Below are 14,054 nucleotides of genomic sequence, written 5' to 3'. Positions count from 1 at the left end.
CCCCATCTTGTTTTGTTGTTAACATGTTTTGGCCTTCATCAGGTGTCTTGGGGGAAATTTCGAACCTGGGTTATCATTCCTAAGGTATTTTTCGATGTTGTTGTTGTTGTTGTTGTTATTATTATTATTATTGTCACTGCCTGGAATCGAACTCAGAATCTTGGGGTTAGTAGCCCGCGCTCTTAACCATTACACCATATGCCTGTAGGCATACTTTCGGAATGAAAATACCTTAGGAATGAGAACCCAGGTTTGAAATTTCCCCAAAACACCTGATGAAGGCTGGAGGGTATATCAGCTGAAATGTGTTAACAACAAACAAGAGGAGGACAAATATCCATCAAATGTAAATAATGTACATAATTCCTCATCTCTTAAATATAGAACTGTATTATCACTGCCTCTGTTATCATCATGTTGTTAATTCATTGACATCAGCATCACTTCCTCAGTCATCTAATACATATTTCCCTATATGCATGAATGGGTTGACTGAGTTTACTGCACTGTAGAATACTTCATGTTTCTCAATTTTGAGTCAAAATGCTATTATTGCAAGTCTTACCTACCTACTTTTCCAATCGACTTTTACTTCATTTTTTGCCATTATCTATCTATCGCTACCAATTCTAATGTTATTCTTTATCCAACATACCTCCACCATTTATATTACATGTCTTGAAACCAGTGTAGTTGTCCCTCTTGCTTGCTGAGTTACTTTAGTCTCAACGCCTACACTATTTTGTTCATACTTCCTTTTCTATCAGTTTGTCTTCATGCAAAGAAACAAACATGAAATATCTCTTATTGACTGAGTTAGCACCAAGTTAACAAAAAACCATTAATAAATCTATACTAAATATCAATCATAGCACCTGTAGTATTTTACTGAACAGCTGTTGTTGCTCATTGCTTGATTAGATGATGTCCATTAGAAACTATATCTTACTCTTGATATCACATTGTCCAGTTCTTATTTCAAGGTGTTTGATCTCCTCTTTTCCATGCATGTGGGAAAACACATTTCAAACAGCTTGGTCCCCAACAGTCATCAGGTGTCATATATTTGTACTTGTCTCCAATCAGAGAGTGAGTACCCTTCAAAAGCAGATTGAGTTGTAGTTGCAGGTATGACTGTGTGGTCGAGAAGCTTGCTTTTCAAAAACCATATGGTCTCAAGTTCAGTCTCATTGCATGGCACCTTGGGGAAGTGTCTTCTACTATAGCCTTGGTCCAACTAAGTGGATTTGGTAGATGAACATTGAAAGAAGTCTTGTGTGTGTCTTGAGCATCACTGTCATACAGCAATGTTGATCAGTTCCAGTTTTCTGTGAAATTTGTGTCTGACCATGGGAAATATTACTTTACTTAGAAATAAGTGAGGGTAGGTGACAGGAAGGGCATCCAGCCATTAAAAAAAAATCAACCTCAACAAATTCCGTCTGATCCCTGCAAACATGGAAAAAGTGAAAATTAAATGATGAGTTTCGCTGTTCTTAACCAATATGCTTCTCCACTTGTCATTCTTTACTGTCTCTCAACCTCACTAAACATTTTACTCAGTCTACTCTCTCCCACAAGCACAAAATTTTGGAACCCTTTCTGTCCAAATATTTTTCTTGCAGGCAATATTCTTACCAGCCTGGGAAGGTACATGAAAGTCATGGGTACTGAAGCTGCTCTAAGTAAATATTACATAGAAATTTACATATAGAAGCCAACATATATACTTGTGTGTCCAGACCTATGTATACATTCATGTACCTACACACACAGGCATGCATACACATATACACACAATTGTATGGCTGATTCTAATTCTGATCAATGAGTGTATATGAAAGCCTGTCTGTAATGTCACCTTCAATACCCAGCTAACAATAATTTGTATGTCCTGGCCTATATCAACACCCTGCTGTTTTTAATAATCAATACAGGCAGTGTATATACCATGGAACTCATTTTTGTATTGAATTCATAGGTGAGAACATTTTATAGTTGAACATGTAGACGTGTGTGCATGCATGTTTTGTGTGTGTGCACTACTGTGTGCACTGCCACCAATACAATTCTAAATCAGTGGTGATAGTACTTTTAGTGTTGTTCTTACCAGTGGTGGTAGTGTCAGTGATTGTATCACTGATGGTAGTAATATTTATTTCTTTATTGCCCACAGGGGGTTATACATAGAGGGGGCAAACGAGGACAGACAAAGGGATTAAGTCGATTACATCGACCCCAGTGCGTAACTGGTACTCGTTTTATCAACCCCGAAAGGATGAAAGGCAAAGTCAGCCTCAGCGGAATTGCCAATATTAATAGTAACTTGTGGTAGTAACATTGGTATTTGTTGCAGTAGTGGTATAGGAGGGAAGTGATAGTATTAACAGTGATTTAGGAATGGTGCACCATAGCACACTGATGCACCACAAAGGGTATCTAGGTGTGCTTGCAGGTTTTAAAAAAATGTAATTTAAAGCTATAAAAGATTTATTCAAATACTTAAGCAGCTTGAAAAACATGTCGTCTTTTATCGTTTACTTGTTTCCGTCATTAGATTGCAGCCATGCTGGGGCACAACTCTGAAGGATTTAGTCAAACAAATTGACTCCAGTCTTTTTTTATTTTTGTAAACTTGGTACTTATTGAACTGGTCTCTTTTTTGCTGAACCACTTGTTCTCAGGGACATAAACAAACCAATATCAGTTGTCAAGTGGTGATGAGACAAACACACACACACACACACATACATGCAATGGGCTTCTTTCAGTTTCTGTCTACCAAATCCATTCACAAAGTTTTGATCAACTTAGGGCTATAATAGAAGACACTTGCCCAAGGTGCTACACAGTAGGACTGAACCGGGAACCATGTGGTTGGGAAGCAAGCTTACCACACAGCCATGCCTATAATTTTGTTTTACACAAATATGATTAATAAAGCAAGATTGACAATTAAAAAAAAAAAAAATTATTTCTAGTTTTTTTTTTCAAATTTAAAATGCACTGACATTTTAAAACTTTCTTTGCAAAGTACGGCTGTAAGTGTTTTTTATTTGATATCGAATGTGCCATGAAGTCAAAAGCATTGAGAACTACTGATCTATAGATTACTATACCACACTGCCACCATCATCATCACCAAACTGTAACTTGAATATATCAAATTATCAGATTAGGATTATCTCGTCTACTTTGTAGTACTTATATCTGCAACTTAGTTTTCAGGTAATAGTTTGGTGCAGTAATAACATGTCAGAACTACTTAGTTGCTAGTGACATAGTTCAAGTCAACATTGGGATTTTTATTAGTATTATTATTATTGTTATTATTAAGGTGGAGAGCTGGCAGAGTCATTAGCACACCAAATGAAATGCTTGGTAGTATTTTGCCCGTCTTTACATTCTGAGTTCGAATTCCGCCGAGGTCAACTTTGCCTTTCATCCTTTCGGGGTGAATAAAATAAGTACCAGTTGAACACTGGGGTCGATGTAATTGACTCATCCCCTCCACACAAAATTCCTGCCCTTCTTTCAAAATTTGAAACCATTATTACTATCAGTAGTCTTATTTTTATCATGTGCTTTCACTGCACTACTGAGTGCAGCTCTGTGTACCTTGGGTATGTGTTGTGGTTTTTTTGTGATGCTCTTATTTTCACTGTATTGAAAATGTTTTACATAGGATGTGTGCAGTGCCTAGTAGCGCTACCTACTATGATAGGCATTGCTTCTGTTTTTAGACTCCACCTTTGTATCAATCTTTACAATCTTGTCCACTGTATAACCTCTTTTTCCATAGTTAGTTATTGCAGAATTTGAGAAAGATCCTATATATAAGAGAAGCGGAATGAGTAAAAAACCTTTTCAAATATGGAGCTTCATCTCTCTTCACTATAGTATTTAACATTTAAACTGACTATATCTGGCTCATATATTCTTGTTTTATGTTCAAACCAGTCATATTCACCCTCTCACACCTACCCTACCATGTCATTCTTAAAATAAACAGTCGCATCATCAAAGTCTCAAAGCTACACGATAATGTGTGTTTAATTCAAAACAATGGGGCCAAATAAGTATTGCATTTAACAGAATAGTCGGAATACTAAGGAGTTAAATACTTGTGTTGTTCTTCAGCGCTTTATAATGTTTTTATTTTCAAAAAGACAGCAGCTCAAAATTAGGAGAAAAAGAAAAAAAACAGAAAACAACCTAATTTTTTTCATCCTGTCAGTCCCTAATTAACTTCCAGTTTTATTTTACAACTTCTAAGAAGTTTATTTTCATTTTATCAATGTTTCCAGCCAGTATTCCAATTCAACGGATCCTACAAATTACTCCTTGATACTCTGGCTAAAATTTAATCACCAAAATGAGTCACTAAGGGATCTGCAATGTGATTGCTCAATCTGCAAGAAATAGCAATCAAATTTCCCTTAAAATTACTGTCTGAAATAGGGAAAGGATACTTTAAATAATGATGTCCTACTTGCACTTAAAGAGACAATATGGGCACATTTGGAACCCCTTTAATTACAGGTCTGCTGGATCAGGATTGTCCTGGAGCCAAACACAGCCCCCTTATAATCTTGCCACCAGTTGTGTACTAGAATTAAAAGCTGATCTTTTCAAGACTGTACATACTTTTTACCTTATTGAATGCATATACTGTTTGTATGTACTTTTTCCCTTGTCTAATGAGATTCGTATATTTTTTAGAGGATAAAAAGAATAGCATCTATATTTTTTCATGTATCTCCATAAAAATGGTTCCATTTCTTTCAATGTAGAATCTTCTGTAGGGTTCATGTCCTTAACAGATATTTCATCAGTAGGTTTCATTTTCAAAGTGATTACATTGTAATCCAACATAATATCCAGCAGTTATATAATGCTTCTGTTGTTATTTAGCTTCAGATCAGTCCTGACCAAAAAGACATATGTCCAGCTGTGGATCCCGTCTTTTATTTTTTCATTACTGTTTTTCAGAATAATGTATCATGAATTACATTATCCACTGTGTCATCCTATTTTTAAGAAAGATGTGATTTCTGGGGGATTTGATTGTTATTTTTAGCAAATTGGGTGCCCACATTGAGATTCACTTAGTGGCTCTGTCACCTAAAATAGTGAACTGTGTCTGCACATGGTACCTATTTGAGACTAGGAGGATTTATCTCGTGAAAGTTATTTTTTCTAGAAATGCTGATGTAGCACTAATGAAAGGATGTAGACCGTTGAGCATTATTTATAAAACCAACTCTATACTTGTATTCAAAGATTTACAGACTCTCTCAAGCCACTTATAACTTTGTTTTATAAGAGATATCTTTTTGTTTCAGCAACACTTACCCATGTGATATTTAAAGAAAGTTGTACCTTTCTCTTTTCTCTGCCCTGGCCAACTATGTTTGATGCATTTTTGTATAGAAGTAGAATTGCAGAGGTGCAGGGGAAAACTGGGAGATAAAGATGAACCACCTAGTGATGAATCAAAGCTGGAAGGAGTAGTTTTTGTTGTTAAGACCCAAATCAGTCTTGATTATCCAGACTTGTGACCAAAGAAATTCTAGTTATGACTATTGTCTTTTTGTGCATTCTTAACTTCATTATTTTTTTTTTTTTAGGTAGCAGGGAATGATTTTAAGAGGGAATTTCTTACAGGTTGAGTAAATATATAGATATTTTCTTAAATTGGTATTTGTATTTCAAAGTAATGGAACATAAAATTTGCATTGTTTTGGTTTAAATATTTCCATGAATGCTTCGGCCCACCCCACTCAACCTCTCTTCTGCTTTTCTTCATCTTTTCAGATTGTGGCTGTAATAGCCATATTTGTCATTGACCTGTTGGTGTTGTTACATAGAAATTGATGTTTTCTAAATATATCTCCCCCCTCACTCTCTACTTGCAGGCAGCAGCATCCGCCATTCTATGACATTGCCAAACATGCCTCTCCTTGCTGGTGACCTGACCTCTGGACGAGCTTTCGAAAGTGGCTGCACTTGTCACAAGAGTTCAGAGGCATTATTCAATGATTTGACTGGTCGAAAGACTGTCTGTCATTGTGAGGTATGTACTGATATCCAGTATTTGTGTGCATGTGAGTGGGTGAGAGAGAGAGTGTGTATTGGCCAGATGGTTAAGAAGTTTGCTTCATACTCACAAGATCATGGGTTCAATCCCAAAACGTGGAATCTTGCAAGGTTTTTATTTTTATTTTTATTTTTTTTTACCATAACCGTCTGTTGACCCAAGCCTTATTAGTGAAATTAGATAGACAGGAACTGTTAGTTTGATTGAACCTGAGTAAGTTTCATGTACTTTTACTTTTTGGTATGAAGTACTGAGCCATTGTAGATAGGTTCTGACCACATGTGTATTTGTGTAAAGTGACTTGCCATTGTGAGGTAGGTTCTGATACTGTGTGTATGTATGCTTTTGTATGAGTGTATGTGTATATAAAGTGTGCCATTTTCAAATAGGTTCTGTATATTGTAATAGCAAGTACCAGTAATATAATGGAGTTAGTGACATCAACTGTATAAATCACATCTTTATAAATTAGCATTGTTCTTGACTAGAAGTCATCAGTAGAATTGTTTGAACAGTAGGCAAAATGGTTTTGTGGTATTTTGTTACCTCCCTTTATTTTCTGATTTCAAGTGCTGCAACTATTGACCACACTTTTTATCTTACCTGTGTTGATAAAATAAGTACCAGTCAAGTACTGGGATGATTGAAATCAACTGTATTCCCCACTACCCCCCACCCCAGAGTGTTCTATGCCTGCTAGAAATCCTTAGTATGTTAGTCTCAAACTAGTTCTGATGGAGTTAACTTATGATAAGCTGTTCCAGCTGTGATTGACCCATCTTATTTATCTTGGACTATATTATTCAGGGTGCTTTTTTTCTTTTTAAAGGCAGTGAGGTTGTAGTTTGGCTGCTGCTTCTTTCAAGTCAAGCAACACAACCACATAGGATCCCTCTAATTAGCATATATTATTTACACTGAAGGCAGTAAGCCATAGGAATGGCAAAATGCTAGGCTAAATGTCATGCAGTGTTGATCTACAGCATATCCTTATGTTCTGTGTTCAAATCCTTTTAGTATCAACTTTGTCTTTTATTCATCATTCAGTAGGGGTTGATAAAAGTCAATAATTGGCATGTTTTGGGCTTTATTTAGTTAACCATAAACCTTTCTTACAAATATCTGACCCAATGTCCAAAGTTAGAAATTTTTTCCTTTTTCATAACATGCCCTACTTCATCTTTAGAAATAAGTTGCCAGAGATGCCATCACAATTAAAAACTGTAGTCCTGTTAGTATTACTACATTTAATGTACTGAATATTAAAAGTCCAATTAGAAATAATTAGTTTGTGAGTAAGAAACAGAGTATTGGAGAGTGACTAATAATATTTTAATTATTCTGGCAAGTACTGGAGACAACTCCATGCATGTTCTGGCTTTATTAGACCTTTTCACTGAAACACAAACTTTAGAAATGAATGTTGGTCTTGTTTCATTCATTTTCTAATTTCCAATTCTAGTAGATATTTGTTTTAAAAACAAAACTGACATGGTAATAAAAATATTGCGTTTTTGTCTCTTGTTTCTTTTTTGAACATAATGTTTTGTTTTGGTATTTACAGGCACCAAGGCTGATGCCACAACAAGAATTTGTGAAGGCTTTGATGAATATTGCACAGAAACTACAACAGTTACCCACCAAAGAACTTCGAAGTAAACCAAATTTCTCTTATTGTTTTCTTATTTAATCATCTCTTGGTCTCTTTTCACAGTATATAATATTTTACCACATCCAAATTTCCATTGTTTCATTTTGTTCTTTATAGTTTAGTCAAAGGAGAGAGGGCATCACTCATGATATATTTTATAGAGATTCTGTGACTTGGACTGTGACAGTTGGGGGGGAGAAAAAAACTAACCATAAATTGTATTTGTAAAGGAAGAAGGAATGTATCATACATGACACAGAGTTATCTTTAGAGACCTGGTCCAGGTCCTTGCAACAGAAGGGTCTCTTATAAAAAGGCCTCCAAGGGCAAGGTGATGGTATTAAACTTGCTAACAGATTAGGTCTACTATCCAAGCTGACATTGATGGTTGCATTTACTCTTGAGCAATTATTTTTACGTACAGGTGTGCTCCCTACCATTAAGTACTTATCAGTGAAGTAGCATTAAAATATGTTTTATATTGGTCAAACTAAAAGTAAAGAAGTTTGTTGCTTTCTTAAAATGACAACAGGATGGCTATAGTATGATTTGAACTTATGATTATGTGGGAAGAAGCTCAACACTTTCAAATTGAAGCCACTGTCTTTTAGATGGGCACCAGAATCAGTAGAGCACTCTCTTTTTCTCTTTTACACTCTTTTACTTGTTTCAGTCATTTGACTGCGGCCATGCTGGAGCACTGCCTTTAGTCAAATGAAATTGCCCCCAGGACTTATTCTTTGTAAGCCTAGTACTTATTCTATCGGTCTCTTTTGCCGAACCACTAAGTTACGGGGGACCTAAACACACCAGCATCGGTTGTCAACTGATGTTGGGGGGACAAACACAGACACACAAACATATATATATATATATATATACGATGGGCTTCTTTCAATTTCCGTCTACCAAATCTACTCACAAGGGTTTGGTCGGCCCGAGGCTATAGTAGAAGACACTTGCCCAAGGTGTCGCGCAGTGGGAATGAACCCGGAACCATGTGGTTGGTAAGCAAGCTACCTACCACACAAACACTCCTGCGCCTATATAATTATTTATCTTTCTATTTATATATTTCTTTAATGTTTTTAAACTTTTTTCTTTATAATTCTGCTACATGATGCCTCCTGTTGCCTCTGCTTCTATATTGAAATTTGTTTTATTATTTTTTCTTCTTACCTCAGCTTCTCGGTTAATAGCTGAACTTGCAATGATGAACTTAAATCTACCAGCTCGTGTCTGGCTGCCCACCGCTGAGAAGGCCAATCACCATATTGTACGAGTACCGAATACTCAGGCTGTGGTGCTGAACTCTAAAGAAAAGGTATGTTGTTGTTGAGCTCCAAGTCAGTCCTGAGTAAGCAGACTTTTATGATCAAAAGTCCTGAAACTTGCTAGTGTCTGTAAAAGCAGTGGTGGTTTATAAGTGTTTGTATTGGTGGTGGCTGTTGTCATGTTCAGTGCAATGTTAGTTGTGAAATTTGTCAAGTTGATAAGATATTGACTAGTTTGTATTTTTTTTTTTTTTTTTTTTTTTTTTTTTTTTTTTTTGCTTGATTGTTTCTTTTTAAATTCACATTCACACATACTTGCAAAGACACTTGTGCATACTCACATATCATCGCAATCTCTTGCTATCTTACTTGTAAACAATCACACGTATTTGCATACACATTCAAAACATGCACACATACACACAAGTACATTCCTACTTACAAATAAACAGTTGCATCCTCTAGTACGCTCACACATACCAATGTGCTCATTTTGGTGTTAACACAGCTAGACAAAAGTCACAGAGTTGTGACCGCGCGCACGCGCACGCGCACACACACACACACACACACAAAACCAAGGGAGATAAATGTTTTAATAGAATTCTACTGCCAAGAAAACTTCATTAGATAACTGTTTATGTATGATTTAGGAAGATTAATTTATGATGGATTTTGGGATGGATGGATATAAAAAAAAGTTAAGTAAAAAGTAAGCAACGTTTTGAATCATGAAGAATTTGTACCTGATTTTTGCAGAGTTTTGAATTTTTTAAAAACATTTCTTTGCAATTGTCTGATAATACAGACATTGACTTGCCCAAATGCATCAATAAATCAACATTGGTATTTTTTTTTCATCATTGTTACAATCATCTGAAATGGAACTGTCAAAGCATAATATTCGAGCAATTTTGCTATTCAACTTCAAAAAAGGGCGTAAAGCAGCTGAAACTGCTAGTGATATCAATGAAACATTTGGTGAGGAAATGGCCAGTGAGTGATCAACTCGAAAATGGTTTAAACGATTTCACAGTGGAGACTGGCATTAAGAAAGATCCATGTAAAACCACTCGAAAACTGGCAAAGGAACTTCAAGTTAGCCAGAAAACTACCTGCAACCATTTGCATGTGATCAAAAGATCAAAAAAGCTCAACAAATGGGCACCACATGATTTGAATGAAAATCAGAAAATGTGCAGATATGAAATTTGCTCGTCGCTTCTTCTCCATAACCAGACTGATCCATTTCTTGACCATATTGTAACTAGCGATGAAAAGTGGATTCTGTACAATAATAAAAATCATTATTCGTAGTGGTTGGACCAAAATGAAGCGCCGAAAACCTTCCTTAAATCCGAGCTCTTCAAAAAGAAGGTTATGGTGGCTGTTTGGTGGTGGACTGCTGGAGTCATCCACTGTAACTTCTTAAAACCCGCAAAAACCATTATTGCAGAAACATATTGCCATGAATAAACAAAAAACTACTACTCCTCCGTCCCAGACAGGTCAACAGAAGAGGGCCAGTCATTCTTCATGACCGTGCTCGATCACACGTTTCGCTAATGATGCTCCAGAAGTTCAGGGAACTTGGCTACAAAGTTCTTCCCCAACCAGTTTATTCCCCAGACCTTTCTCCTACCAACTACCACTTTTTCAAGCACCTTGATGGTTTCCTGCAAGAGGAGGAGTTCAAAAACCAAACCGTTGCTGAAAGTGCATTCAAAGAGTTTATCAGCTTCAGAACTCCAGATTTTTATGTTACCGAAATACACATACTTGTAACTCATTGGCAAAAATGTGTTGACTGTAATAGTACTTTGATGAATAAGATTTCCACATTGTTGAAATATATTGTGATGAATTTCCTGTTTCAAAACGTTGCTTACTTTTTACTCAGCCAGATTATCTATATAAATAAGAAATTGTGATGAACACCAGTTTATATCTTTAGTTCCCTATGTATATTTCATGTTAAGGTTGTTTGGAACAATTGGATGTTTCGAGAGCAGTTGGATGTTTAACCACAACAGATCATCAGAGAAACAGTTTATTGCATAATGTTACAGGGATCAAATGTTCTAAGGTTGGACAGATGGCAAGGCTTATAAGTATTTTGAGGGGAAAATAGATAGAAATCAAATGAAAGGTGAAGAGAGTGAGTGAAGTCCGGATTCTTTTGAAAGAAAGAAAAAGAATACTAAAATAAACAATAGTAAAAGGGTAAAGTAATGAAAAAAAAACAAATAAAAAATTCATAAATAAAAATGAAATCAAACATGAATAAATACACCCTGGAGCTAAAGGTATATAAAGAGAAGCAAAGAGAAAGGAAAGAAAATTAGTGTCCTCCCTTTCTCTCTCCCTCTCTTGTTACTGTATTTTCTTTTTTTTTTTCTCTCAAAATGATATGACAATGATGTGCTAATAAAATCAGCAATATGACGGTGATTATAGAATAATCAGAGATATGATAATAATGATAGCATAATCATAGCAATATGAAAATGATTACTATGACTACAGTGATATGACAGTGACAACAGTATGACCATGGTATATAACAATATTTTGATATCATGCTGATGAAACTGAAGTACCATTTTGTTTCTTATTTATCTAGACTCCCTACTTGATATATGTTGAAGTACTCGAGTGTGAGAACCCAGTCACCAGCCAACTGCCAAGTAAGATCTTGGAAAATACTTTGCGTTTCACCCGTTCAGAGGAGGACTTGACCCATTACTACAACAGAAGCAACAACTCTCCAAAGCCAGAGTTTGCCATTTATGGTACTTCTGACTTTGATGATTCTGACTGTTGGTTACAAGATGATGATGAAATCCTGCAAGCTATGGTATGTTGCCCTCACTCCATGTTTTGTTATATGAATTATTTGAAAGATTCATGGGAGGGAGTTTTTTCCCTCTTATCTCAAGGCACAAGCACTCTCACTCACACATACACAAGATAAACTTAAGTTTTCTCCTACGAAATTCACTCACAAAGATTTAGTTGACCCAAAGCAATAGTAGAAGACATTTGTCCAAGATGCTATGCAGTGGGACTGAACCCCAAATCACATGGTTGGGAAGTGAACTCCTTATCGCTTCCCAACCCCTTATCCACATAACCATGCCTGTGTTCTATAAAATTTAGGTATTTGAATAAAAATTATTGGAACAAGTTTTTATATTTATTATCGAATGATATTCTGTACCTTTGCTTGTAAGTATTGATTGTGAGAAGAATATAAATATGCATACACTTATTTTTGCCTGGAAAATATGTTTTTGTCATTGCTTAGTCTGATAAAAATAAGGCCAGTTCTCTTACCCTTTTCAAGGCCTTCATAGATTGATGGGAAGGAAAGAAAAGTTGTCCTTAGGCCAGAGATGTGTAACAAATGCCTGCAACAGAATGGTTGCTATTGAAGGCACTGAATGACCAGGTAGTGGTGTAAAAGCAGGTAGTAAATGAAGTCTGTCTCTTAAGAAGAAGAAAGGTCTCTCCTTCAGTGTTCTGGACAGTTTCTGTCTATTAATTTTCACTTTTGTCAACACACACACACTTGATTGTGCAAATGGATTATGTAATTTCTTTTTTTTATAAAAGAAAATGAATTTATCTTTTCAGTAAAAATTTAACTATTAAATGACCATCTGTCTTGTCAACAAACAACCATTTGTCTGATCAACAAACAACCAGTTTACTATTCAGTAAAAAAATTATATTTTCTGTGCCATCTGCTCTCTTTCAATTTATCACTTTTTATCAAGAATGTTTTCTTTTCATGTAATTTCAGTATTCAAATCGGTCAAAATCAAGTGATACAATTTCCCAGTTCTCTGCTGAGAGTTCTACAAGTGCTGATAGTAAAGACCCTGTGTACATTGCTGCAGCTGATATTCGCCGACGCCTATCAGAAAACATTGCTGCACCAAAGGGCAAATTTGAGGTACCTCTGACACTTAAAACGCATTCTACTTTACCAGTTTATTTGACCGGGTAATGTGAACAGATGTTTCAAGTTGAGCCAAATATACGAGTGATATTGATTAGTTGGGGGTGTATAAGGTAGCAGTTAAGCACCCCTTAATAATAATCCAACCAGAGACTATCCCTATTAGAATGGTCATATTTAAATTGGAATTTCAGTCTGAAATAAAATGGATGAATCTGTCAAGATGTTAGTTTTCTGTGTAAGATAGAAATCATAATTATCTTTTGAGTTGGTTCTTGGATAATTAAAATAATGTTTACCTGTTTTATTGTGAATATATTTTTAATCCTATTCTTTTTTTTTTTAATTACCCAGCGAGATCCTGAAGATCCATCTGCCGCTGCCCTGAAAGAACCTTGGGAAGAGAAAGTTCACCGTATCCAGGAAACTTCTCCGTATGGCCACCTACCAAATTGGCGCCTTATGTCTGTCATTATAAAATCTGGAGATGATTTACGACAGGAGTTGTTAGTGTATCAAGTTCTCAAGCAACTACAGGTGAGTTGTTTTTAGACTTGGGTCAATCTTGATTGATTGTACTTGTGATCAAATACATTCCAGTTATAACCTTCTTGTGTTTTTGAGAGTAAGTAAAACAAATCACATACTCTTTACTTATTTGAGACAGTAAGGTATAATCTGAAAAATAACTGGCTGCTGTTTCTTGTGGGTTTTGATGATCATATAAAGGCTCGACTAGTCAGCACTTCTGTTTCTTTTATGTTTTCATTTTTGTTTGCTGTATGCTGGATGGACCCAATGTTCTTGGGGAATACTGATGTATTGCATGGCTATGTTTTGCAACCATCTGCACGGCATCTTGAACACATGTTTTCTATCATAGCTTCAAGTTTTCAGTTGATGTAAATTGTGTGGAAGCCCACCCAAAGGGCATCCAGCCGTAGAAACCATGCCACAGCAGACAGCAGGGTTTGGTGCAGTCTTCTGACATGCCAATGCTTGTCCAACCCATGCCAGCATGGAAAACACATTAAATAAGGATGATGATTATATATATATATATAT

The 14,054-nt window shown here is 35.9% G+C and overlaps 1 protein-coding gene across 4 annotated transcripts in view; it reads left to right on the top strand.

Annotated features, from left to right (window-relative positions):
- Window positions 1–14,054, top strand: part of LOC106875522 (phosphatidylinositol 4-kinase beta) — a 122,638-nt gene that overhangs the window by 98,565 nt on the left and 10,019 nt on the right. For all 4 annotated transcript variants that reach the window (XM_014923714.2, XM_014923712.2, XM_014923713.2 and 1 more), the window contains 6 exons: window positions 5,919–6,076; window positions 7,665–7,755; window positions 8,936–9,075; window positions 11,649–11,882; window positions 12,831–12,983; window positions 13,344–13,526. In XM_014923714.2, coding sequence (XP_014779200.1) covers window positions 5,919–6,076; window positions 7,665–7,755; window positions 8,936–9,075; window positions 11,649–11,882; window positions 12,831–12,983; window positions 13,344–13,526 — 959 coding nt within the window. The remainder of the gene's footprint in view (window positions 1–5,918; window positions 6,077–7,664; window positions 7,756–8,935; window positions 9,076–11,648; window positions 11,883–12,830; window positions 12,984–13,343; window positions 13,527–14,054) is intronic.

The sequence above is a fragment of the Octopus bimaculoides genome, chromosome 4 (assembly GCF_001194135.2).
Source record: "Octopus bimaculoides isolate UCB-OBI-ISO-001 chromosome 4, ASM119413v2, whole genome shotgun sequence".
NCBI lineage: Eukaryota > Metazoa > Mollusca > Cephalopoda > Octopoda > Octopodidae > Octopus > Octopus bimaculoides.
Note: the sequence above shows the minus strand (reverse complement) of the source record. Positions and strands in the feature narration are given on the sequence as shown.